Source organism: Eucalyptus grandis, chromosome 9, assembly GCF_016545825.1.
Source record: "Eucalyptus grandis isolate ANBG69807.140 chromosome 9, ASM1654582v1, whole genome shotgun sequence".
NCBI lineage: Eukaryota > Viridiplantae > Streptophyta > Magnoliopsida > Myrtales > Myrtaceae > Eucalyptus > Eucalyptus grandis.
Genome location: NC_052620.1, coordinates 32,486,594 through 32,509,157, shown reverse-complemented (window position 1 = coordinate 32,509,157; position 22,564 = coordinate 32,486,594). Strand labels below are relative to the sequence as shown.

General features: G+C 38.5%; 2 protein-coding genes and 1 long non-coding RNA gene across 6 annotated transcripts; 1 reads left to right on the top strand and 2 right to left on the bottom strand.

Moving 5' to 3' along the window:
- Positions 1-999: 999 nt before the first annotated feature.
- On the top strand, positions 1,000-8,181 carry LOC104420672. 4 transcript variants are annotated; one of them, XM_039302160.1, is made up of 8 exons: positions 1,000-1,343; positions 1,840-2,017; positions 2,282-2,379; positions 3,549-3,654; positions 4,676-4,889; positions 5,880-5,922; positions 6,456-6,709; positions 7,530-8,181. In XM_039302160.1, the coding sequence occupies exons 1-5, from the start codon at positions 1,141-1,143 to the stop codon at positions 4,835-4,837; spliced, it is 747 nt and encodes a 248-aa protein (XP_039158094.1). In that variant the 5' UTR covers positions 1,000-1,140; the 3' UTR covers positions 4,838-4,889; positions 5,880-5,922; positions 6,456-6,709; positions 7,530-8,181. The 4 variants fall into 4 exon arrangements, with proteins under 4 accessions (XP_039158094.1, XP_039158095.1, XP_039158093.1 ...); XM_039302161.1 differs by having other exon boundaries at positions 6,456-6,966; XM_039302159.1 differs by having other exon boundaries at positions 6,456-8,181.
- Positions 8,182-8,779: 598 nt separating this feature from the next.
- LOC104420671 (ethylene-responsive transcription factor WRI1) lies at positions 8,780-10,831 on the bottom strand. Its single transcript, XM_039302540.1, has 8 exons — positions 10,554-10,831; positions 10,383-10,465; positions 10,222-10,230; positions 10,030-10,118; positions 9,867-9,940; positions 9,721-9,771; positions 9,550-9,626; positions 8,780-9,372 (listed from the first exon to the last, which is right to left on the bottom strand). Exons 1-8 carry the CDS (start codon positions 10,829-10,831, stop codon positions 8,780-8,782), a joined length of 1,254 nt encoding a protein of 417 aa, XP_039158474.1.
- Positions 10,832-16,889: 6,058 nt separating this feature from the next.
- Positions 16,890-20,452, bottom strand: LOC104441096. Its single transcript, XR_005546276.1, has 2 exons — positions 19,693-20,452; positions 16,890-17,876 (listed from the first exon to the last, which is right to left on the bottom strand). It is a non-coding gene; the product is annotated as an uncharacterized LOC104441096 (long non-coding RNA).
- Between the last annotated feature and the right edge of the window lie 2,112 nt (positions 20,453-22,564).

Sequence of the window (22,564 nt, the reverse complement as noted above, 5' to 3'; positions counted from 1 at the left end):
GGGTGGCAGCCACAACATCCTCCTCCATGTTTTTTTTTTTTTTTTTTTTAAATAAAAAATTAAAAAGATGAAATTACCCTTCACAATTCGTGAGTTCAACTTTTCTTTGAAATTGATATATGCATTTTATGTCCTTATTTAAAATCATTATTTTAAAAAATAACAGTATTTTGGACTCTTATTTGAAATAATAAGACTATGTTTGGGGACAATTCCGAGAATAAATGTTTCTATTTTTTTGTTCCCGATAGTAGAAATAAAACAAAAACTCATTTGGTAAGTTTTTTTATTCCCGAAAACAAATCTAGAACAGAAACAAGAAACAAAAAAAAAATTTGCTTTTTGTTCCTAGGAACAATTCAAGAAACAAGTTTTTTTTTCCCTTTTTTTTATTCTTTTTCTTTTCCTCTCTTCTTCCTAACTAGTTGTTAGAGTCTTGCCGTGGTTGAGTGAGGCTTGATCCCGCCTAGAGCCTTGCCCAAATCTGGCGAGACTAAGCCTCGCTCGGCCAGGCGACGCCAACCCAAACACCACGAGGTTGGTGTCACCTAGCCTTGTGGTGGCAAGGCGGGGCTCGGCCTCACCAGATATAGGCAACGTTGCCTCACCTAGCCACAATGAGGCTCCCCGAGGTCGATGACTTTGCTAGCCCACATGTGGTGATCATCGGTGGCCATGACCAAGATCGGCGATTGGCTAAGAGGAAGGGAAGAAAAAGAAAAAAAGAAAAGAAAAATGTAATAAAATTATTAATATACTAAAAGAAATTATAAGTTATAAAAATATCATGAATTGTATCAAAAGTGTTTATGTTCCCAGAGAATGAATTTTTTTTTTTTTGGTAAAAATGTAAATTTTTTATAATTACTAAATGACTTTAAACTTTTCCAGAATAAAAAAAAAAAAAAGCATTTCTCAAAAGAAACCGTTCTAAACATTACCGCATGCACCCTAATTATCTTAGGTTTTTATTTGAGTAAACGAAAATATTTCTTGAATTCTTTTTTTTTGAAAAAAGAAAGCACCGCCGTGAGCTCCGGAGCTTCGAGAATCGTTTTCGCCTGTCGTCGGACCATCGGTCGAAGTCACCACGAACAAGGCAACAACCGCGCGCGCTAGGGTTTTCAGGCGGAGCTAAAGATGGACCCGCCTCCGTCGACGAGCCACAGCCGTTCTCCGGGACCGCCGGCGGCGGCGGCGACGGCGATCACCGACGTGGACGTCGACGCGCTGGCCCACTGCGCGGATCACTTGACGCTGCAGGAGGTGTCGAACATGGCGATGTCCTGCAGGTTCCTCAGGCGCGTCGCTTACTCCGATTCCGTCTGGCACCGCCTGTATAGGTCAGTGGTGACGGCGTCCTTCGCGAGACTAGAGATGCGAATCCGTTTGTGTGCGTGACGAAACGACTGTGCCCGTATTGAAATCGTGTAAATTCCTAGAAAACACAATGATAAGGGGAGAAAATGCAGTGCACAGTTGAAGATGTTTGTGCTGCGACGTAGAAGTGGCGGGAAAGCTTCGCATCGGAGAATCGTGTCTGCGGAAATGACAGAACAGAAGTTCGAGGATTGCCACTGTCTCATCAGTTACCACTTAGCTTTGCAGCCTAAGAAAATGGAATAGTAGAATCAATGTCGATGATGCGATATGTATTGAATCGGTATGGAAGAATCGTATGTTGTGATGTCATCGGAGCTTGAATTTAATGACTGAAGATCTCGAAAGGAGACTTCTTTTCTTAGTATTCCTAGTTGACTAAGTTGGTATATATTTGTTTGCTGGCCGCTGTCCAATGAAAATTGATTTACTGAGTGATGCTTAAAACTGATTTGATAGGGAGAAGTGGCCTCGACAAGCATCCGCCAGCTTTGCAACAGGGATTAGGAGAGCATATTTGGACAGACTTTCTGTGCTGCAGCAGTTTAAATTTGTTGATCCCTTGGTTATTGACTACTTGACAGAGGCTACATGCAATGCTATCTTATTGGAGAAGAACAACGTGGTTCTAGCTCAGGTATGATGCATCAGTTCCTTTTGCTTTTTATGTTGATTTCGCAGCTTGCTGCCGTTTGAGTAGCGCCTTCTTCCATACTTGTGTCCTAGTTTTAGATTCTTTAACATTAGTCAGAGTATCATCTAAGTTGGCAACCTACTTGTTACGAAGAAACAGTCTTCAAAGATTATGAATTAGTTGTAGTAGTAATTATTTTCATGTATTAAGTGTCATATTTGAGCAAAATAAGCTTGTAACACTTGTTGCACATGGTGTTGCATCCAGGGTTCAACTTTACGATTTATGAAGTTCGATATCTCTCTCAGACAATGGGAATCTGTTATTGCACTAAATGATCACAATGCAAAAGTTACTTGTATGAGGTCAGATTTGTAGCTTGGATTTACTTTTAGCTGTTGTCCTGAGTAGATCATGAAGCTGGACATTGGTTGGTTAATGATTCATGCTACATGCTGCTACATATTTTGTAGTGTGATGCCATACTGTCATTTTCAGTTACGATATATTTCTGGACAAAATTACGTTAAAGACAAATGGGATTTATAATGAGGATGACAGAGTGATGTTGACTGTCTATGTGTAGTTACAGTTTTGAACTATAAGTTCTCATCTCACTGGGTACATCTTAATAATGTCTCATTGGAATGAACTTTCTTTTGACAAGCAAATGATTGAATCTTATTCTGTTTTTTATTTATTTATTTATTTATTTTTATTTTTTTTGGGGGGTTTGGGGGAGAAGATTTGGGGATTAAATACTCAAAACTCGTTGTTTACGCCTCGATGGGAAATATTGGTCCTATGCAACGAAAATGCCAACAAACAAGGCTACTCCCCTCAATGGGGCTGGCTGCATGGATCTTGTTGTGCCATTAATTTGTTTAGTATCAAATCCTCCATGATGAAAGTCTTATCTTAAAGTGTCTTCCCATGTCTTCCTTACTCCTTTTACCCTATTTCTCCATCTAAAGGCCACATATTCTTACCAGAGCAAATAAAGGTGATTGTCTCATGTGTACTGATTTTAACCTCAAATGGGTTTTTGTGGACCAATTGGAGCTATACTAACATTTCCTCCATAAGTTGTAGTTCCATCTTTTCTTGGATGTCTGCATGTCTATACAAGCATTCTCTCTCTACACTACTCCTTTTACTGCCTGAAATTCTGCAGTCGTTTTACTGCCTAAAATTCTGTGTCCTAGATCATTGGGTCACTGGCTTAGTTATTGGAACTGGCACTACTCTAAAAGGAAAATAAAACCTAAGTCAGGGTCTTGATCAGGTTGACACCTAGAGGCACCTCTCTCAACTTAGTGCATTCTGTTAGTAGAATTTTTCAAATGCAAATTACAAAATGTGGCTTATTGTGTATTAGTCAGTTCAATAACTAGTATGAAATGGGGGTGTCTACTTCTTAAAGTTCTCCACACTAATCAAATTGAGCTTTTTCTTTCTTTCTTTTGGGTAGATATTTTGTTTCTAGATGTCAACAAACGTTTCGATAGCTAATTTCTGTTCCTTTGATTTGCAGACTTTTTCCCCTTAGTGTAATTTCTTCGTCCCGAGGTGAGATGGAGAGTCAGGAAAGTGCACTGGTGACATCAAGCTGTGATCATTCCATTCGGCTATGGTGGAAGGTACTGGATTAAGTAGCACTTTCCTGAAACATATTTGAATGAGAAATGAGCCTGTGTAGAAATGCAGCTATAAATGTTATTTCTGTTAAGGACTTTAAGGTAGTGAGAAGCTTAAGCATTCTGTTATCCTATTTGGCTTTACGTTTAGAAGAAGATAATTTGTTGACTTTTAACCATTTTGATTCGTTAGTTAAGACCTGTATTAATTTAATATTAGGAGTGAAGGCACCAGTAGTCCCAAACTTTTTCAATTTGTTTCATCTGGTCTCTCAACTCTTTTGTGGCCAACTGGGTCCTTGAACGATATACTTTATGTTTCAAATTAGTCCTTCCGTTGTAAAAATAAACAGAACCACTGATGTGGCCATTTAGTTGCTGTTAAATGTCATGCTGGCATCTCACATGGCATCTCATATGGATAGTAAGAATTTTAGAAAATACGATACAAAAAGTATATATTTTTCAAGATTTCAAAAGACAAAATCCAAAAAGGAAAAAGATACAGAATAGCCAATATAGAGGAGGAGGGAAAACTTTCACGCGCACACTCTTGACGGCCGATGGCAGCTGTGGTGCCGCCACTCACAGCAACAGTCCTAGACAATGGAAAAGGTCACTGAACCTTCGCTGGTGGCTGGGCTGTGCCATCACCACCACCCAGCTTGCGTCTCCATCTTTGTCTCTTCCACAAGGGAGTTCTCTCTCTCTTTCTCTCTGACTTCTGGTTCCCCCCTTTTTTTTTTTTTTTTTTTCAGTTTTTGTTTTTGGGTCCCTGTCAGCAAATAGTTAGGAGGAGCAAGATGAGTTGGCATTGATGTGGATGTATATGGTTGATGTGGTCTTCCACACCAGCATGCTGTCCATATATTTAAAGGAAGTGTTAACTCAAAAAAAAAAGACATAAAGTACCCAAATGAACCACACCCCCAAAAAAAAAAATAAATAAATAAATCAGGGACTATTGGCTGCTTTATCCCTAAAATCTATGTATAGTCTGTAATTCTAATGCTTCCTTTCTCAGGGTGCATGCCAATGGTGTTTTAGAGGTCACAATGGCCCAGTTTTATCCCTGTCAAATAAATTAATAGGTGAAGGGAAGGGTAGAGTATTGGCAAGTGGAGGTGACGACGGCACTGTTCGGTTTGGTCCCTTTCAAGTGGGAAACGTGGACAGCAAGCTTTAAAGACCACATTTTACGGGCATGAGAAGCCAGTCAAGTTTATTTCAGTTGCTGGGTATGTCTGTTTCTCGAAGAACTCTACTGTGGCATCTCATCTATGTTGGCGCTTTTGAGAAGGTTTAAGGAAATTTGGTCCTTGGCTTGTACATTCTGTTTTCAAGTGATCTCTAAGTATGATATAAAAGGCCCATTTTTTAATTCGCTGAAGTTGGTAAATTAGTTGCTATCACTTTGTCTTCTTTTTCTGTGATTGTCTCATATCAGGACATAACTTCAAAGTAAACTTTAGCTCATCATGTTCTTGGTTTTTATTTGTAAGCTAATTTTGCGTAGGCATAATAAGTAAGACAAAGCCTCACTTCAACAAATGTTGGGCACATGCATTCTCTAAGGTGTGCACTACTAATCTTTAGTGACACGTGACAATCTAGGTACTTAAGATAGTCTTAAAGGCCTTATCCACAAATTTTTAGCTTTTTCTCTACCCTTTAACCTACATCCGGATTAGAGAGTCTCATTTTCTCACAGGAGCTTCAAAAATTCATCATTCACTTGTCCAAACTACATCAAGTTGAGAACCTCCCATCTTATTCAAAGGCATCAAATACACTAATGTAATGTCTGTCACATCTTTTCTTGAATACTCACATCCAGTGAATCCCTTTCGCTTTAATCATTCCGTGCAACTGTCAGAAGCCTCTTATTTTGGAAAATCTAGTGTGATATTGCCAGTTTGTTGGCTTGCCCATTAGGATTCAGTTCATGCCATGTTGATTCTCACGAGATATGGAAGTTAAATTTTATTAATAGCGTTCATACCTTAAATACATATATATATATATGAGTAGTTAACTCACGGTTACTATCTGCTTTGTCAATGTCACTATCAGTTGCATTAGTGACTCACAAGCTCCTTATCAAGTTCCTAAGTTTCTCAATATACTTTTTTTTCAATTTGTCATTTGGTCGTGTTTTATTTCTCAATGGTGTGAAGTCCTTGCACCAGGCATGCTGATATGACCATATGTCTGTATTTTCCTTACAGGCACAGGACTTCTCTTTTGGTGTCTATTTCAAGTGATTCTAAGGTACTTCTATCTTATCTCTTGTAGAGTCTAGGTGTCTATTCTGTATATGAACATAAATTCAATAAATTGGTCTTTGCATGTCAATAGATGATCATGATGTTAATGAAAGGAACTTACTCCGCTTAATTAAAGTATGGGCACTTTCACTGCGTTCTGAACTTTTTTTCTCATTTATCCTCACTAATTTCTCACAATTGCTTGGATCCCTGAGCAACTTCCATCAAGCGCCATCAGTGGATAAGCTCTTGACATGTAAATTAAGAGAGAGAATTCCACTGAGGGACTCTTCTCATTGAGCAGCTTATAGATCAGAACAAGCAACATCATGCGAATAGGCTAAAGGCTCCATAAGCCTTTAGCATGTCTTCTGGTGAAAAGTGGGAACCTTTAGAATAAGCTGAATTTCTTGACGTCAGTGTGGACTTTTTTCCTTTGAATGAATTTATTGCCATTGTCTTGTTTTCCAGGAACATTGTTTCTTTTGGGATACTGTTTTTTCTTAACCTGATAGATGATGTTGAATTTTTTGTTAGATAAGAGTTTGGGATGCAAATGCATCATCTGCTGTTCGTTCATCATGCTGCGTTGGAATGGCTTCTGTTTCTGGTGCGCCTGTAGACATGAAGTGCCATGAATCACTGCTCTATGTGGCTGCTGGTTATCGTGTTGCCATTATAGACTTAAGGACAATGCAAATAGTTAGCACTGCAGGAACTTCCCAAACAGGCTTGTATTCATTTGAAATTATTCCTTCAAAGTCGTTAATCTGTACGGGTGAGACTGGGAGGTTAGTTTTTTCTTGCAGTGGTAGTTTTTTTTAATGAGCTGCACTTTACTTGTATGGTGTAGAATCATCCACACTGAGGGATAATGTTGTAATTTATCCAGAGCACTTCGCTTTAGCAGTTGTTTCCTTTGATCCAATAACTTGCAAATATTAAGCAATCTTCATATGTTTATTTTGATGATAAGCTGCATATCTATTTATGGGATTTGGGAAGCTAAAACAACTGGACATCCTCAGACCAGTTAGATTGAACACAGGTGCAATACTTTTAGGTTGTTGGATAGACTGTACTTTCATCAAGAGTAAACAAAGCATGCACCATTGATTGCACCTACTGGAAAAATGTCTCTTGTTTTCTTCAACATTGTCTTCCAATGAGTTGCCCAGGTACTCTGAGCTCATTTTTGGTTGGTGAAATGGATTAGGAAACAATGAATAAAAAAAAAGTTTTCGACAAACATGCGCGTTCCCATGCCATAGTTGAAAATAATATCTGCAACAGTAGTTGGAGCTATTCTGATGGTCCCCTAATTTAATGGCCCAGGCTCTTTTATTTATTATTATTTTATTTTTTTGGAGGGTGGGGGAGGTTTTTTGGTTAGGGTGGGGTTGTTTTGCCAGGGCTGGGCCATAAGCTGCAGTTAACGAACCTGACAGTTTATTCCTGAAAATCAGTAGTAAACTGGGAATGAACTGTCAAAGACAATTATGGCAAAGAAGATTAAAAAATACCCCTCGTATGGAAACTTTTCCTATTTAAAGTTTGTTTTCAACTTAATGGTTCTAGTGCTCTGAAAGCAAGCTGTTTGTGATGTTGTAGGGCAATGCTTTGGGATGTCAGAAAGAACCAGGGCCAAAGTAAATTGGTGGCAATAGCTGAGCTGGATGGACATTCAGGTCCTGTGGAGCATTTGCATATGGATTCATACAAGATAGTTACAGGAAGCCAAAAAGATAATTATGTTAATGTTTGGGAAGCTGACTCTGGTAATCAAGCAAACTCCTTGATTTGTTGTAGCCCGGAAGAAGTGGGTGGCACCTTTGGATGTTCGGCCATTGCTGTAGATGGTTGCCGAATCGTTACTGCTGCTTCTGGCCTTGAAAATGGACTTGTGCGCTTGAGGGACTTCACATTTGCAGACCACCCGGTTTCACAATATGAGGATGAGGGCACATCAAAATTTTGGCAGCCAAATTCTTATTCGGATGATGATGCCTGAGGAGTTATGTGGTGGCTGTAAACATAGATATCTATATGTGGAATGCTACCATGGTAAGGAAAACATAGTGAACCTTTATGTATGTTTTTGGCAACCAAATTCCTATTTGGATGATGATGCCTGAAGTGGTTATGTCGTAATCCTGTATATAGATACCTACACGGGGAATACCCTTGGGAATTTCATAGTGAACTGTCATGTATCTTTTCCTGTCACGAAAGTATAGTGAACTATTGTGTATCTTTTCCTGCATTCTTGTGTAATCAGTTGCACGTCCTTTTCTTCATTTATATCTTGACCGCTGATTCCCTGATGGTTTTTACTTGATGGATCTTTGGTAGACACACTGAGGATGATATATATTTTTTTTTTCACAAATAAAGAAAAGTGAACTTATGAATTCGGTATTTCCCCACCACATCAGATAGTGACGTAATCTGTCCTTCTATGCCCGTTGATGTATTTGACACCTACGGTAGCCACACAAAATTACCAAAGTCTGCAATCCGACCTCTTGTCCTCGCGGAGTATTTGACACCACTTACCGTAAGGATGTAATATTCCACATATTTTAAATTTCAATTCGTATGGATAGAACAAATGTTTCTGGTTAATCAAATGGCTACACCGTTATGTTCAAGCACCTTGAAAGAAAATCGTGACTCTGCTTGGCTCTCGGACTATTAATGCAAGATGGATCCTGATTCATTTCTACAGATCCCTAGATATGGGAATCTATTATTCAATATTGACAGGAAATTCTTAACATCCCATTTTGGTGAGAAACTTCTTTACATCACATCCAAGCCATAAACAAAAACGTATCTACTAGTTGGCTGACTATCAAAACTCATCCTTTTGATGGGTTTCTTAGAGTTTCACAGAATGAATGAAGCTCTCTTTCTTGTAGCTGCTCATCATCCCTGTCTGAAGAGCAGATGAAGGGGACGTCCCCTAATCCGTCACAGAAGATCCCTGTGAATTCATCGTCACTTCCCTGTGGAGGTTGGGTTTTTTCCTCTTCGCCATCTGTGTTGTCCTCGGAGACAGTTGTGTTCTTCTCAACCAATTCTCTGAACAATGAGGACCGGAGGAGTAGGCCTAGCGCTGTTGGTGAAGAAGAAGACTTACTGCACGAGCTAATGAGTACTTTACTTTCGAATGTATCTTGCTTTTGAGGGATATTGTTTAAGTAGTCTTCAGTGAAAGGATTGGCCAGGAAGAATGAGGATTTAGTCTCCTCTACAGGGATGTAGTTGGTTGCTGAGAGTGCTATTGAAGAATCTGTGAAGATATGTTGTTCCGGTAAGATGACTAATGAACCATTTGTTCCAGGCTTCAACCATCTGATGTAAGTACTCAAGTCAAAATTGGTCACAGCATTGATCCCCCTATATTCAATTGCAGCAATGTCGTAGGCACGGGCTGCTTCCTCTTGAGTACCTTCATGATTAATATATTATACTTGAGAGAGAATTCAAGTTTGTGTTTACACGCTGTCCTTCTCAATAACGGCTGGATTTTAGGTTCTATCTGAAGAAAGCTCCAACTGAAGAAAATTTCTATTTTCTTGCTACCTTAACCTATGCAAGCAATAAGATTGGCCAAAGTTTAACTCACTGTAAGTGCCGAGGTAGAGATACTTGTTTCCGAAGACTCTCCCAATTCTTGCTTCCCATTTACCGTTGTGATGGTGTCTGCACATTTTATTATCATTTGTAGCTTTAGCAAATCTGTTCCCGTCACTATTACCTCTTTGAAATGATTTCTTTGTCGTTGTTTATAATTTACCTTGCAACTCCTCTATACTTGGATACGCCTCTTGAGAAGCCACTGCTCTTTCTGCCGAAAAAGAAAATCAACAGGATGTCAACTAGGCAAAGAATGCAACACGATAGTGTCCTTCATGTGCAATCCAAACTCATGTCGACACTTACCTTCTTAAAGAGGCCAAGTATTCCTCTTTTGTTACTGTTTGCATAATCTCGATCTCCTTCTCATAATCTGATATCTGCCAAAGGTATCTCGATGTTAGATGATATGCATCTTCCTGAAAGAAGAATCTAGCGTCTTGAGATGAAATAGAAGCATGTCGTGTACCGGAAAATTGGTGATGGTCGATGTTCCCCAATACTTGAGTGCAGCCATATCATATGCTCTTGCTGCTGCTTCTTCTTCATCATAAGCTCCTGAGAGATTGATAAGAGAGTGGAAAAAGTTCAGTCTCTTTTTGTCACCTGCGAAGAACCACAATGGAATAGAATAATTTCTGTCGAGATAGCTTGAACTCACCTAGATAAACTGTTCAACCCCAACAACATTACAGTGGAATCCGATGGCCATGCGAATTCAATAAAACAAGAACACGTTATTGGGTTGAGAAAAGGTAATGATCAAGATGATTAATTCAATTCGAGAAAGGAAAAAAGAAAGGAGAGAAAAATTAGACATACCTTGCTTCCCTTTCTTCTTTTGCGTTACATTCCAAGAGAGCTTGTCCCACAGATGGGCTTCATACCGACCAGTCCATCTGTGCCTGTCATTTGTATTTCCATTTCCACTCAACTTAACACAATCTACTTTAAAAAGAAAACACAAATTCAAATAACTGAGTTTATTCAAACCTGCTAACACCGCGAAATCTTGAACTTCTCTTCGGGGTGGTAGCGGTGGCAGCAGATACTTGATCGCCTAATTGGTGTGGTTGACTTTGGTCAGCATTAAGGCCGAGGTTGACCATGGATGGTTCTCTGCGACGTCTTTTGATGCACCTGACAACGGGCGCTACGCCATCATTCGCGCACATTTGGCGCCTTCCCATGTTCTCTTCCTTCTTTACTGTGGCGCACATTTGGCGCCTTCCCATGTTCTCTTCCTTCTTTACTGTGGCCAACATTTCCATCGTTTCTCTTGTTGCTCTGTGATTCTTTCCTTGTTGTAGTTGCTTTTGAGCTTTCCTTGGCTGCTTGACCTGAAGGCGTCCATGTGGGCATGGAAGCTTATATATGCAGCGGTCTTTTTGGTGTTATTGCGATTTGTCTGTGGTGTTTCAACTATTTTTCAAGGTGAAAACAAATCCAAAGATGATTACGAAGTAATGTGAGACAAGATTTAGTGTCCTTACCCTGTCTTATAGCACAAAGACCTAAGAACCAAGGCGTCATTGTTTTGTGCCTGGCTTTATGCTGCAGATCGGTTGCCCAAGAGCCCTGTGAGGTTAACCAAAATTGTTATGCAAAGTCCTTTTACGGTTTTACCGCCAGTGTATATATTGTAGAGATTTTTGTCAGCTTGTCGTTTTTTGTAAATTCTAGCATGGACTGTTAAATGCTTTTGTGAGAAATCAGGACCGTACGCACCGGATGCACACGCAACTGTTAGACCTGCACCTGGACTCATATATTAGTATAATTCTCCATATCCAGTGAAGGTCTAAAGGATATGAACAGGGAAAGCGAAAGGAAAGCCTACGAAAGCAGAGGAACCACGGCTTTTGGAACAAGATATCGAATACTAGAATGTTCAATCGAAAGAGACGCAATCCCACCTAAAAGAAACTACTTCTTTTGGCGCATTAGGGATGCAAAGACTCCGCAAAATGTATTTACTGCATTTTGTTCCGTTCGATGAGGTCCAAGATGACTCGCCTCATGTGCCACAAGTCTTCTAAGCAACTTTAACTTACAGTGTGAAGTCCTAGCAGTTTCCTGGTTCTTTCATAGGACTCAACGTCTAGAGATAACTGGTTAGTTTTCACTACTTTCTGTGCGGGTTCGATGTTTGCGAGGTTTCGAAGATCCTTGTCATGCTGTATCCGAATGGAGGAAAGCGTGTTCTTGTCTCCATGAAGCTCTGAATTTATTGGCGATGTCTCCTAAGTCCCCAACCCCAAGTTAAGCAGCTGATGATTTCACCAAGAATCATCCCGCAGTCTTTGCTCTTGGATCCATCGACCCATATTCGAGAATTATGCATTTGGTATATTGCAAAGAAAAGCAATGACAATCTCCAGCAGAGAGAGAGAGAGAGAGAGAGAGAGAGAGATCATTATGATAAACCCAGCTCCAGGAAAAATCATCTGCAGAGGCTATGAGAACCATTACAACGCCATTGAATAACAGCATGACGTTGTCATGAACAGGCCAGTTCAGGAAATGGCAACTTTCCTGCCGCTAAGATCGGTTCGACACACTGCATTGTTATCCAGCACCTGTGCTGTTGGTCGAATAAGAACGCCTTGGGCTTTAGTTCGGGTCATCGGGGGACACGACCATGGTCAAGTTTGTTTATATATACATATATTTGTTGACATCAAAAAATGACCCACTTTTTTGTTATAATCGATAAGCAACATACTTAGTTGATAATAGCAGTTCGGTGAACAACTGAATTCACCGCTGAAAAGAAATTATTCCAAGAGCAGCAAAATGATATGGCAATAAACCAATCGTCATTAATACTATGAATGATAATCTCTCGAGGCTAGGATTGTCCAGTCAACCACAGCTGCTCAATCCAATGGTAACATGGCACGTTCATAATCCCTCTCCATCTATTGATACTAAGTAATAATGTTGGTCAAAACAACCAAATTGGTAGCAATAATGGCAAATCATATTGGTCGATAAGCCGATCAATTGCTAAATGTTCAAAATATAAGGCCAGTGGCCCCAATGGTACTGCCCTGTGAATATCACTATTAGGCCAAACATGCCTATTAACGTACATAATCAAGCAAGATGGGCATCATCGCCTAGGGGGAAATTGGTCAACCAAATCCACAATTGAACCAAGTAAACTTTGTTGAAAAAGTTCAATGATGTCATCATACATGTTTGTAGAAAACCACATCCAGAATGGGTTGATATTAAGCCTTTTCCAAGAAGCTTCAAAATACTTGGCTTTGCCATTTTTACCAACGAAGATGAACAATCGATCATTGAATGCATTGATTGATTTATAACCCAGTGTTGGGCAGTATGGACAAACGAGTATGTAATACATAGGCCATTTTCTTTGTTTTTGTCAATAACTACTTTCATTTGGTATACTGACTTACAACCCAATTCTACTAGAAAGTGGGTTGAGAAGGAAAGACAGTTGATCAGTTTGTTGCTCAATTTAAGAAGGTTAGAAATAGATGTCTTACTTCACTTTAAGAAGAAGAAGAAGAAGAAGGAGAAGGAGAAGGAGAAGGAGGAGAAGGAGGAGGAGGAGAAGGAGAAGGAGAAGAAGCAGAAGCAGAAGCAGGAGGAGAAGGAGAAGGAGTTCATGTATTTGGCTTTTAATTGGTTGAAATTTAATTTTAGAGAAAGATTTGAAGGCCAATTGATTTATTTCAATTAGCAACGACAGTGTCTAAGAATGAGCAACTACTTAAAGGCAAAGATAAAGGGCCCAATGAAAACTTTCCACAAAACTTGGCTTTAATGGAAAAAATGAATCAAGTGATGAAATTGACCAACATAAAAAAAAATTAAATTAAATTTGCTGACAACAAGGGGTACATAATGATGCTTGATTATCTAATTTAAAAGAAGTGAATGTTGATGAATTATTCAATTGTTTTAAATGGGGCATACAATGGTACTAAAAAATGACCAACTTTTAGATATTATCGACAAGTAATGAACTTCCTCGATAATAATAGAGCTTGGGCAAATTATCCAAAAATGCCAAACTTATTATATGGCCAAATTTGGTCGAACGGATTGAATTAACACAAATACAAAATGTTTAGGATTCAATTGGTAACAAAAAATGTTTGGGACTCTATTGGTACAATTATAATAGATTTAGAACTTTGTAAGTAATTCCTTAAGGATAAGATGATGATCAAATATTGGGAATGAGAAATGCTTTACTACCATATTCTCATTAATAACGAAGAATCTAGGAATTAAATAATAATAATAATAATACGTTGGAGTTTAAAAGAACGTATTTTATAAATGAAGCATTATCTATGGCATGACGATTATTCAATGAGGCAATTAGGGGGATGAGATCTCTCTCTCCTCCCCCTTTGTTTAGTCCATTCGTTTTGCAAGATCTGGAGTAAATGATTAGCTTGCTTACTACGGTAGTAAATTTCCACCATGCTTCATATTATAACATCGTAGTAATTGAAAAATTATATAATATCCGATTAGTTTTTCTTCAGTTCCCTTCAATTCCATTTCAATTTTATTAGTCTAACTTCCAAACAAGATATCAAATTTCATGAATAATCGAAGTTTCGAATCTCATTGAGTAACTTGATATGATGGCATAAACTTTAGGTGTGAATGGATTCAGCATTGTGGGTCTTTTCTAATCTCCATGGCCGTAACAGGTAAAGTATTAGAGCGTTTGGTTTGAGTTTTTAACTCCTTTTTTTTTTCTTTACTGTGAATTCCACGTAATTTTTACAAGCATTGGCATTTAAATCATCCTCAGATGTTCTTGTAATTTAATATGCAAAATTTGATATTAATTTTTGTGTTGACAGAAGAAATATGAAAGTTGTTGTCTAGAAAGGCTTCAAGCCCATTAGAAACAGGCTGGAGCCCAATTGCAACTTGTAGAGAAGCAAAATTCCGCCTGCTAACTTGGATTTCATTGAATTCGAATCACGTCCCACCATGGAATCAAGTTTAATGAAGAGGAAAACTACACAGAATCTCTTAATCATGGGTAGTACATGTTTGCTGTCCAACTTTCAATATTTTCAAGTCATTTCACGAACTTTCATTTAGTTATAACCATAAACTCTTCATTTTTTTTCATCGACAGTGTGATCCACGTGATTTGAAGGGATAAGAGATTTCTTTTTTACTTTTACTTGCTGTAAAAAACTGAAAAGATATAGAAAATGAGAAAAACTAAAGTATCTCAATACTAACAACAGAAAAAAATATCAATATTAGATAATAGAAAATTGCTAAAATTTGATAAACATGGCCACTTGAATAGAATTAAATAAGATATTTTAAGAAAAGAGCGAAAAAAAATAAATCAACAAGAAAACGGCTCAATAACAAAAAGGTCAAACAATAATAATCGTTTACTCATCATGTATATTTAGATTGGAAAATTGAGATGGACTACCACAGCTGTGCGAGGAGAGCGCTAATGAAAATGTCGCGGACTGCAGCAAACCCAGTTAGGTGCTCTCTTGCGTGTGACAAGTATAGGATAAGTTTTTTAATTACAATATCCGTTTTTACGACTGCGGTGTTTCTTTGGACAAAAATGGTCTGCACATGTTTGCTCGCAGGCCATAACTTTCAATGATGATGAGCTCATGAATTATTGGGTCAAAGTTATGAAGTTCAAGGAACTTTTGAACTGAAGTTTATGTATGAGAGGAACTTCGAAAAATGAGCGCTACTTTAGGATATTTCAAGGTAAAATGATCAATCTTACGAGATAAACATTATGTTATCATTCAAACTCACTAAAGTAAGATGAGCACAATTTCAAGAAATAAGCTCCTCGAAGTTAAAGCTCAAGTTTCTGTTCAATTATAGAATAAATAGGAAGATGATGGGATACCGAGCTAAAGATTGACTGGGCTAGCTCTGGCCTCCTTATCGCCCAATCAATCCAATAGAAATTCAACGATCACAAGAACTTTAAAAAATGAATGCTTCTTTAAAGGAATTTTCTAGTACTTTTTTTTTTTTTTTTTTGTGATTTAGGGAACCCCGCACGGCCGGTAGCCGAAGGTAAACTACTGGGGGCGACACGTGCTAGCCACCACACGCGTGCCACTACACACATGACCATTAGGGGCGACACGTGCTAGCCACCACACACGTGCCACCGGATAAGTCGCCAAGAGACTTAAAGCTAGCCTTCCTTTCAAACACTAGACCTCCTCGATGAAAATCTAGTGCCTACCCAACTGAACTACCGCGGCGGGTGGTAATTTTCTAGTACTTTTCTTAAGGCATAAGTGCACCAAAACTCATAAAACATATCACATAAAGTGCATTTGAATTCTATATCACTGGGAAAAAGTAGGAGGAAGATTAGCTGAGTATCACAGAATGGCAGCATTTAGACAAATTGTAAATGAGTGTTCTTTTATGGAATTAGAAGGCAAAGGCTATGCGTTTACATGGCAAACAACCGGGGTGGAGATGAATTATTAAAAGAAAAACTTGATAGGGTCCTATGTACCATTGAATGGAGGGTTTCCTTCCCAGAAGCTCTAGTATTTTCCCTTCCGGCAGTAGGTTCAGATCACTGTCATTTATTAGTATCACTCATGGCTGAAAGAAGGAAGAGAAATAGGTACTTTAAGTTTGAAGCTTTCTGGTTGGAAGATCATGAATATGAGGAAAAAGTAAATACGGTGTTGAATGATCCTGGAGTGAAAAATCTAAGCTGGGGGGGCAAAGACTCAGAAAATAAAGGCATCCTTGGAGGCATGGAGCAAAAAATTTGCCAATACACAGACTCAAATCAGAGACTTAGATAGTGTTCGTTTCACGGAAAATTGGCCAATTCCGGAAAATATTTTCCTGGAAGTCATTTTTCAGGAAAATAACAATATTTTCCGGTGTTCGGCTAAAACTTGAAAATGTTTCGGAAAATATTTTCCGGTGTTCGGCTAAAACTTGAAAATGTTTCGGAAAATATTTTCCGGTGTTCGGTAAAGAAAATATTTTCTAACCATTATGCTTGGAAATAGTTTAACATGGTTTGGATTCATGTTTCGCATCTATTGCCATTTTAAAATAGAGTTTTAAGGCAAATAAACACTTGTGAATTAACTCTTGCTTCTGCAACAAATAAACACTTGTGAATTAACATGGTTTGGATTCATGTTTCGCATCTATTGCCATTTTTTTAGCTAATTTTGTTTCTTACCCATGCTAAAAAGTAGTTCCAAAATCTTCCACAATATTTGTGGAACCCATCCTGGTAATCATCAGTGGAATATTAGCAAGTAAATAGTGGCGAATTCTCCATATGAATCCAGAAGAGCATCATAGATAAATTAGGCAAGCAGAGGGTCAATTACAAAACATTGCTCTTTGACTACAGGTGTTACATGTTTGAATCCAAAAGACAATAATAACTACCCGGTTGACCTATGGATTTCATAAAGGCAAAAGCAGCCCTGCTTTGAGCAACTCATTCAGTTCATACTCTTTTGACCAGCAAACTCATCAGATCAAGCTATCAAAAATCTTGTGTTAGCTCTGTTACCTTGAGACTTCTACTGAGCACCTTGCATAAAATTACACATCAGTGGAATTTTGGCAGCCATAATATGTGTACACACTATCTCTTCATCTACTTTGCAGTAGGTTGTCTAGCAAAAAATGCTTGTTGATGTAGTCAACAGAGCATCAAGGAAGAGTTCTCCATCACCATCACAATCACGATCACCAACCATACACCCAGAGACAAGTATATCACTAATGATGATCTCCTTTGCTTAGAAATTTATCAACCCATACTTTGCGAAGAGTCGCACTCTTCACCATGAATGCTTTTCCATTTTTTTCATTTTCAATTAGATGGTCAAAAACTGATCCAAGGGTAATTTCATCGTATCCATCCACTTTCATCACCTCATTGTAGAGTTGAGAGTAATAGACTTGAGAGTGATCCACATCCATATGAGCCAATGACTTAATTGCCAAGGCCATCTCTCCAAGTTGTGTTGAAAGTGCAACATACTTGTCATCATTGTTGGAACCTTTTCGCCTTTTGTGAGACCTCTTTTCTAAATGCACAGTAGAGGAACATGTTTTCGAGCCCTTCATCAACTCATCGAAGTCATCGAAGTCATCACCTAAGTCGACAGGTGAGGAGTCAACTTCCGTTGCATCGATGTCCCCGAGCTGCTTAGCAAAGCTTCTGGTGGCTATATCTCTCCCAACCACCACAGCCATCTCATCATACATGTCAATCATTTTATTCAAATACTTTCCATGAGAAGGATGGACCTGTAAATGCACAATATTCATTCAATTATTAGTTCCACGGTTAGATATGAAGAAGAAGCTATTAAGCCGACAACACTTAGGCTTCAAGCTATGACAAAAACACGTTTGAAGCCCTTCATTTGTTTGTTCTTTTAGTCATTTTCCCTTCACAATTACGCCTAAATAGAAATTGCATTGTTAATCCATCTTTGCAAGAGATGCAAGATCAATAAGATCTAAAGCACGAGGTTTCGAAAACGCCTATCAATGTTAGAATAAGCACCTCATTTGTGAACACCTAAATTGCAGAAGACATGGTGCCTTCTTAGTCTCTCACCACCTAAATTGCAGAAGATAAAGAGAAAGGAAGCAAACTTTACCAACCCTAGTCGCATTCCAAATATACCCAACAATCAAAATCAAAATCGCAGTAGCAAAAGACATTGAGAAAATTTCCAGACATATAAATTGCTAGTATGACAGTCAATATTAAATTATGCATTACACTTGTAACAAAAACATAAACAACACCAACATGATAACCTACACCAACACGATAACATATGGCTTCAATGAAACAGGGGTGACTAACAAGTTAATAATCTGCTCTCTCTTTTCTTTTCTTTTTTTTCTTTTTTTTCTTTTTTTTTTCAGTCCATCATAATAGCAAACACATTAAAGTTTAAAAATCTTGACTGAGATGGTTAGGAAATTATCCCTTATATGCTGAGTAAATATATAAAGACACATAAAACTGCTTATGTGAAACATTGGCTAAAAGAATGTATTGAGCAAGTGATGAGCAAAATTACCGACACATATTGATCAAATTCATTTTTCCCAGCTATGACTATTTTCAACTTGTCATCCCAACTGAATCCACTCTTGCCACACACAGTTTGAATCGTCTTCCAATTGCTTTTGATTGTCTTCAAATGGTTCTCAACATGGTCGGGCTCACAACAAACACTAAACTTCTCATTTATTGTATTGACAACTCGAGTAATTGAAGAGGGTTTGAATGTACTTGAAGGCTTGTTTCCTTTACTAGCTTCATCAGCGAGAATTTCAAGTAAAACACGTTCCATAGGCTTCGACCATCTAAATTGCTTGACCTTCTCATCGTTTGCCTTACTTTTACTCATCATGATAACTACGTAACAACTTTAAACATTAGAATAAGAAAAAAATATGATGAAGATGGACACATAGTAAATATTTAGAGATGATTATCATTAAAGAAATGAAAAGCACATACATGTTCAAAATAAAGCGCTCAAAAGAAATAAAAGTAAAACTATTGGCTTCTTCTAATATTTTGATAACTAATCCACATTGCATGTGCAATCCTATCCCTCTTTGATGCCCATATCCTATTTTCCTCCTTTTCCTCCCTTTGAGAAAGTTGGATTCTTGGATTTTCTCTTCGAGATTCCATTTGTCTATTCATCTCTTCCATGATAGAGTCATTGTGATCAGCTTTCATAATAAAATTGTGAATGATACAACAAGCTAAGACAACATCGACTTGTGTTCTAAATGACCAAAAAGGTTATGAACCCAATACTCGAAAACGCTTCTTTAGAACTCCAAATGCTCTTTCAATAGTAGTTCTTAGAGATGAATGCCGCAAATTGAATAGTTCCTTCTCGTTTTCAAGAGGGCGATCACTAAACTCCTTCAAATGGTATCTAACACCACGATAGGGAGAGATGATGCCATTTTGGATTCCATAACCAACATCATCAAGATAATATTTTCCTACAAGTTATAAATAAGTTTATTATCAAGTTACTAATCTCAATTCACATAATGTGTGTAAATTCAATTTTCTTACCTCTAGGAATGTTCAATCCATTCGGCCTTGAAAGTGCATCAGACAAAATACGTGAATCATGAGATGTGCCTTCCCAACCAGCTAATATATAAGAAAATCTCAAGTCAAATGTAACGGCAGCTAATATATTTTGTGTTGTTCCATCCTTCTGACCACAAAATCTTCCTTGAATTTCAAGAGGAACTGATGCACGTACATGAGTTCCATCTATTGCTCCAACACAATCCTAAAATAATCAATATAGTTACCAACCAAATACTAATGAAACTTCTCAAGCAATTTATAGACTTGTTTTTTCAAATTCCATACCTTAAAATATGGATAAAACCTTCAACTGTTACTTGTCTCAGGAGGAGTGGAATTGCCTGGTTCTTTCACCACATGCTTGTATAATTTCAAAATCGCTTGCAAGACGATTTTGAAATATCTATGAACAGTGTCTATTGATCTATGAAATCTTCCCCCAATGACTCTAAACCTCACATTATGTCCAATGATATGACAAAATACCATAACTTGCTCCATAATAGAAACATTTACAGTAGAACGCAACAAGTTACTCGCACCAAGTATCTTACAAAGGTCTAAAAAAGCATTCGGCGTCATCCGTATTTGATCTACACAATGAGTATCACCACTATATAACACACGATTCATATATAACTCTCTCTCATAATCTCGATTCACATGAGGCTCTCTCGGTATGTGATTCTCCGAATGATCATAATCATCCATAACTAATGTGATAACTGTCATAACCACTGCAGCTGCACTGCACCCGTTACCCTTTGCTTGAATTTTGTTATCCATCTATATTGGAACATAATAATCATGAAACACAAATTCATATGAAATACAAGAACAGCAATACTAGAAGAACCAGAAAAATAGGGGACATCAGATGATTGTAAGAATGTATTGCCTTACTTTGTCTGTGTCAATGTGGATGTCTAGCTTAATCAATTTCCCTTTGTAGATATCTGTAATGTTATCAAGTTTAAAGTGAGAAATATATCATCTTCAAAGAAATATGATTTAACTTATGTATTAATTATGCAAACGAGTATAGTTGCTGAAATATCCACCAATTCTTGAAATGTTAAAGTGAGAAGACATACGATCTTGCGATTATTCATAATATTATAGGACCCATCATCATATAAAAGAATGACAGAAAAGAAGAAAGCTGATGAAGAATCAGAAAACCACACATGGCTGACACCACATGAAGGACATGTACATATACATGGCGAGAGCGACAAATCTTTAGTTTTTACTCAGCTAATCATTGTAAAGTTCTATTTAGAAATCATACATTACGGCTTACCATAATATATACCCGATCATAATTATGACAGTAATATGTTAGTCTATAGATATAGGCATATATCCATGAATTCCGCAGAAAGAGACATGGACTGAGGAGGAGGATAAGATACTAATTCAAGCACACATGGAGATTGGTAATAAATGATCCGAAATAGCGAAGAGACTCCCCAACAGGACCCAAAACTCGATCAAGAATCACTAGAATGGCACCAAAAGAAGGCAATACACTAAGAGAAAGAGGCGTTCCAAGTATCCGAGAGCCTCTCTCTTGCAAGAATACATTCAGAGCTTGAACTTAAGAGCATCCGAGGGGGAAATGAGTAACCAATTTGATCTAAACTAATTATTTTCAATCCATAAACTGAAATTTTTGTCCCTTATCCAAAGCCTGAAAAGTGGGAAGACAATTTCCCGAACCTTGAATCACGATCACACAATGAGCATAGGATAGCTATTGGTTTGTACGGGGGAACATGTTACCGCGACACATTTCTTCCTCGTTATCCGCCGGTCGTTTCACTCCACTTTCCCTTCCACGCCCACTTGCTCCCGTCCCCTGTTTCTTTCCAAGAGATTAGACATTGCCCCCCCACCCCCGACTTACCATATTAGATACCCGATCATAGTTATGATAGTACTATGTTGGAGTCTAGAGATATAGTTATAAATCCATAACCTTAAGTAAATTGAGTTTTTTCATAACCAACAATGTTACTTGAAAAACCCCTGTACAACACTTGGTCGCACAAGCTTTGCCATCCATTTGCTATGATGCAGTTCAATCTTCGTGCATACTTCATGTCTCCGATATGCAAATATCATTGTTCAAATACGACACGTAGATGGGCAGACATAGAAAGTCAGGACTCATGCTTCCACTTCTCTCTTTAGAAGACTGAAAATCTGTGATTAGCACGAGACCAATTGCTCAATGTCCCGCCATCAGTTTCCTAGGAAGAAAGCAGTCAACCTAGCGACTCGTAGTTGGTAAATCGCACTGAGCGACCGAAGCTAGAAGGAATAGACGGCGGGAGAGGATTCAATTGGGGGAAGAGGGAGAGGGAGAGGGAGAGAAGGAGATACCTTTTGAATCTACTCGGTGGTGATGTTGGTCGGGGGAAACGAGGGCAACACGAGGATCATCTGCAGTGGCTGCTGCATCTTCGATGGGTCTCGTCTTACTCCTCCTCCTCCTCCCCAACGCACATTCGATCGAAGGATCGATGGAATCCTCCCCCAAAAACCCTCTATACATGCAAACAAGAGGAGAGAGATCTATGAGGACGCTTTAATCCGTGCATACGCCGCTTGAAGACAACTACGCGTGGAAGAGTATGAACCGACCAGCGGTGAAGAGGAAGCGGGGCGAGGTCGCGGAGATCGAGCACCGCTGGGACGAGGGGAGGCTCGCGCTGCTAATCATCGGCGTCGAAGGAGGAGGACGAGATCAGAAACCCAGGGCTTCGTGAGGGCGGAGATCCAGCACCGCCGACCCTGCCGCTGCTAATCGTCGGTGTCGAAGGAGGAGGAGGACGAGATCAGA

Excerpts from the sequence above, each read along its gene's own strand:
- LOC104420672 (XM_039302162.1), top strand. The coding sequence starts at position 1,141 with ATGGACCCGCCTCCGTCGACGAGCCACAGCCGTTCTCCGGGACCGCCG. Across the intron at positions 1,344-1,839 it reads GTCTGGCACCGCCTGTATAG|GGAGAAGTGGCCTCGACAAG; the intron begins GTCAGTGGTGAC and ends CTGATTTGATAG. Across the intron at positions 2,380-3,548 it reads GCAAAAGTTACTTGTATGAG|ACTTTTTCCCCTTAGTGTAA; the intron begins GTCAGATTTGTA and ends TTTGATTTGCAG.
- LOC104420671 (XM_039302540.1), bottom strand. The coding sequence starts at position 10,831 with ATGGAAATGTTGGCCACAGTAAAGAAGGAAGAGAACATGGGAAGGCGC. Across the intron at positions 10,466-10,553 it reads AGATTTCGCGGTGTTAGCAG|GCACAGATGGACTGGTCGGT; the intron begins GTTTGAATAAAC and ends TACAAATGACAG. Across the intron at positions 9,373-9,549 it reads TCTCTACCTCGGCACTTACA|GTACTCAAGAGGAAGCAGCC; the intron begins GTGAGTTAAACT and ends TTAATCATGAAG.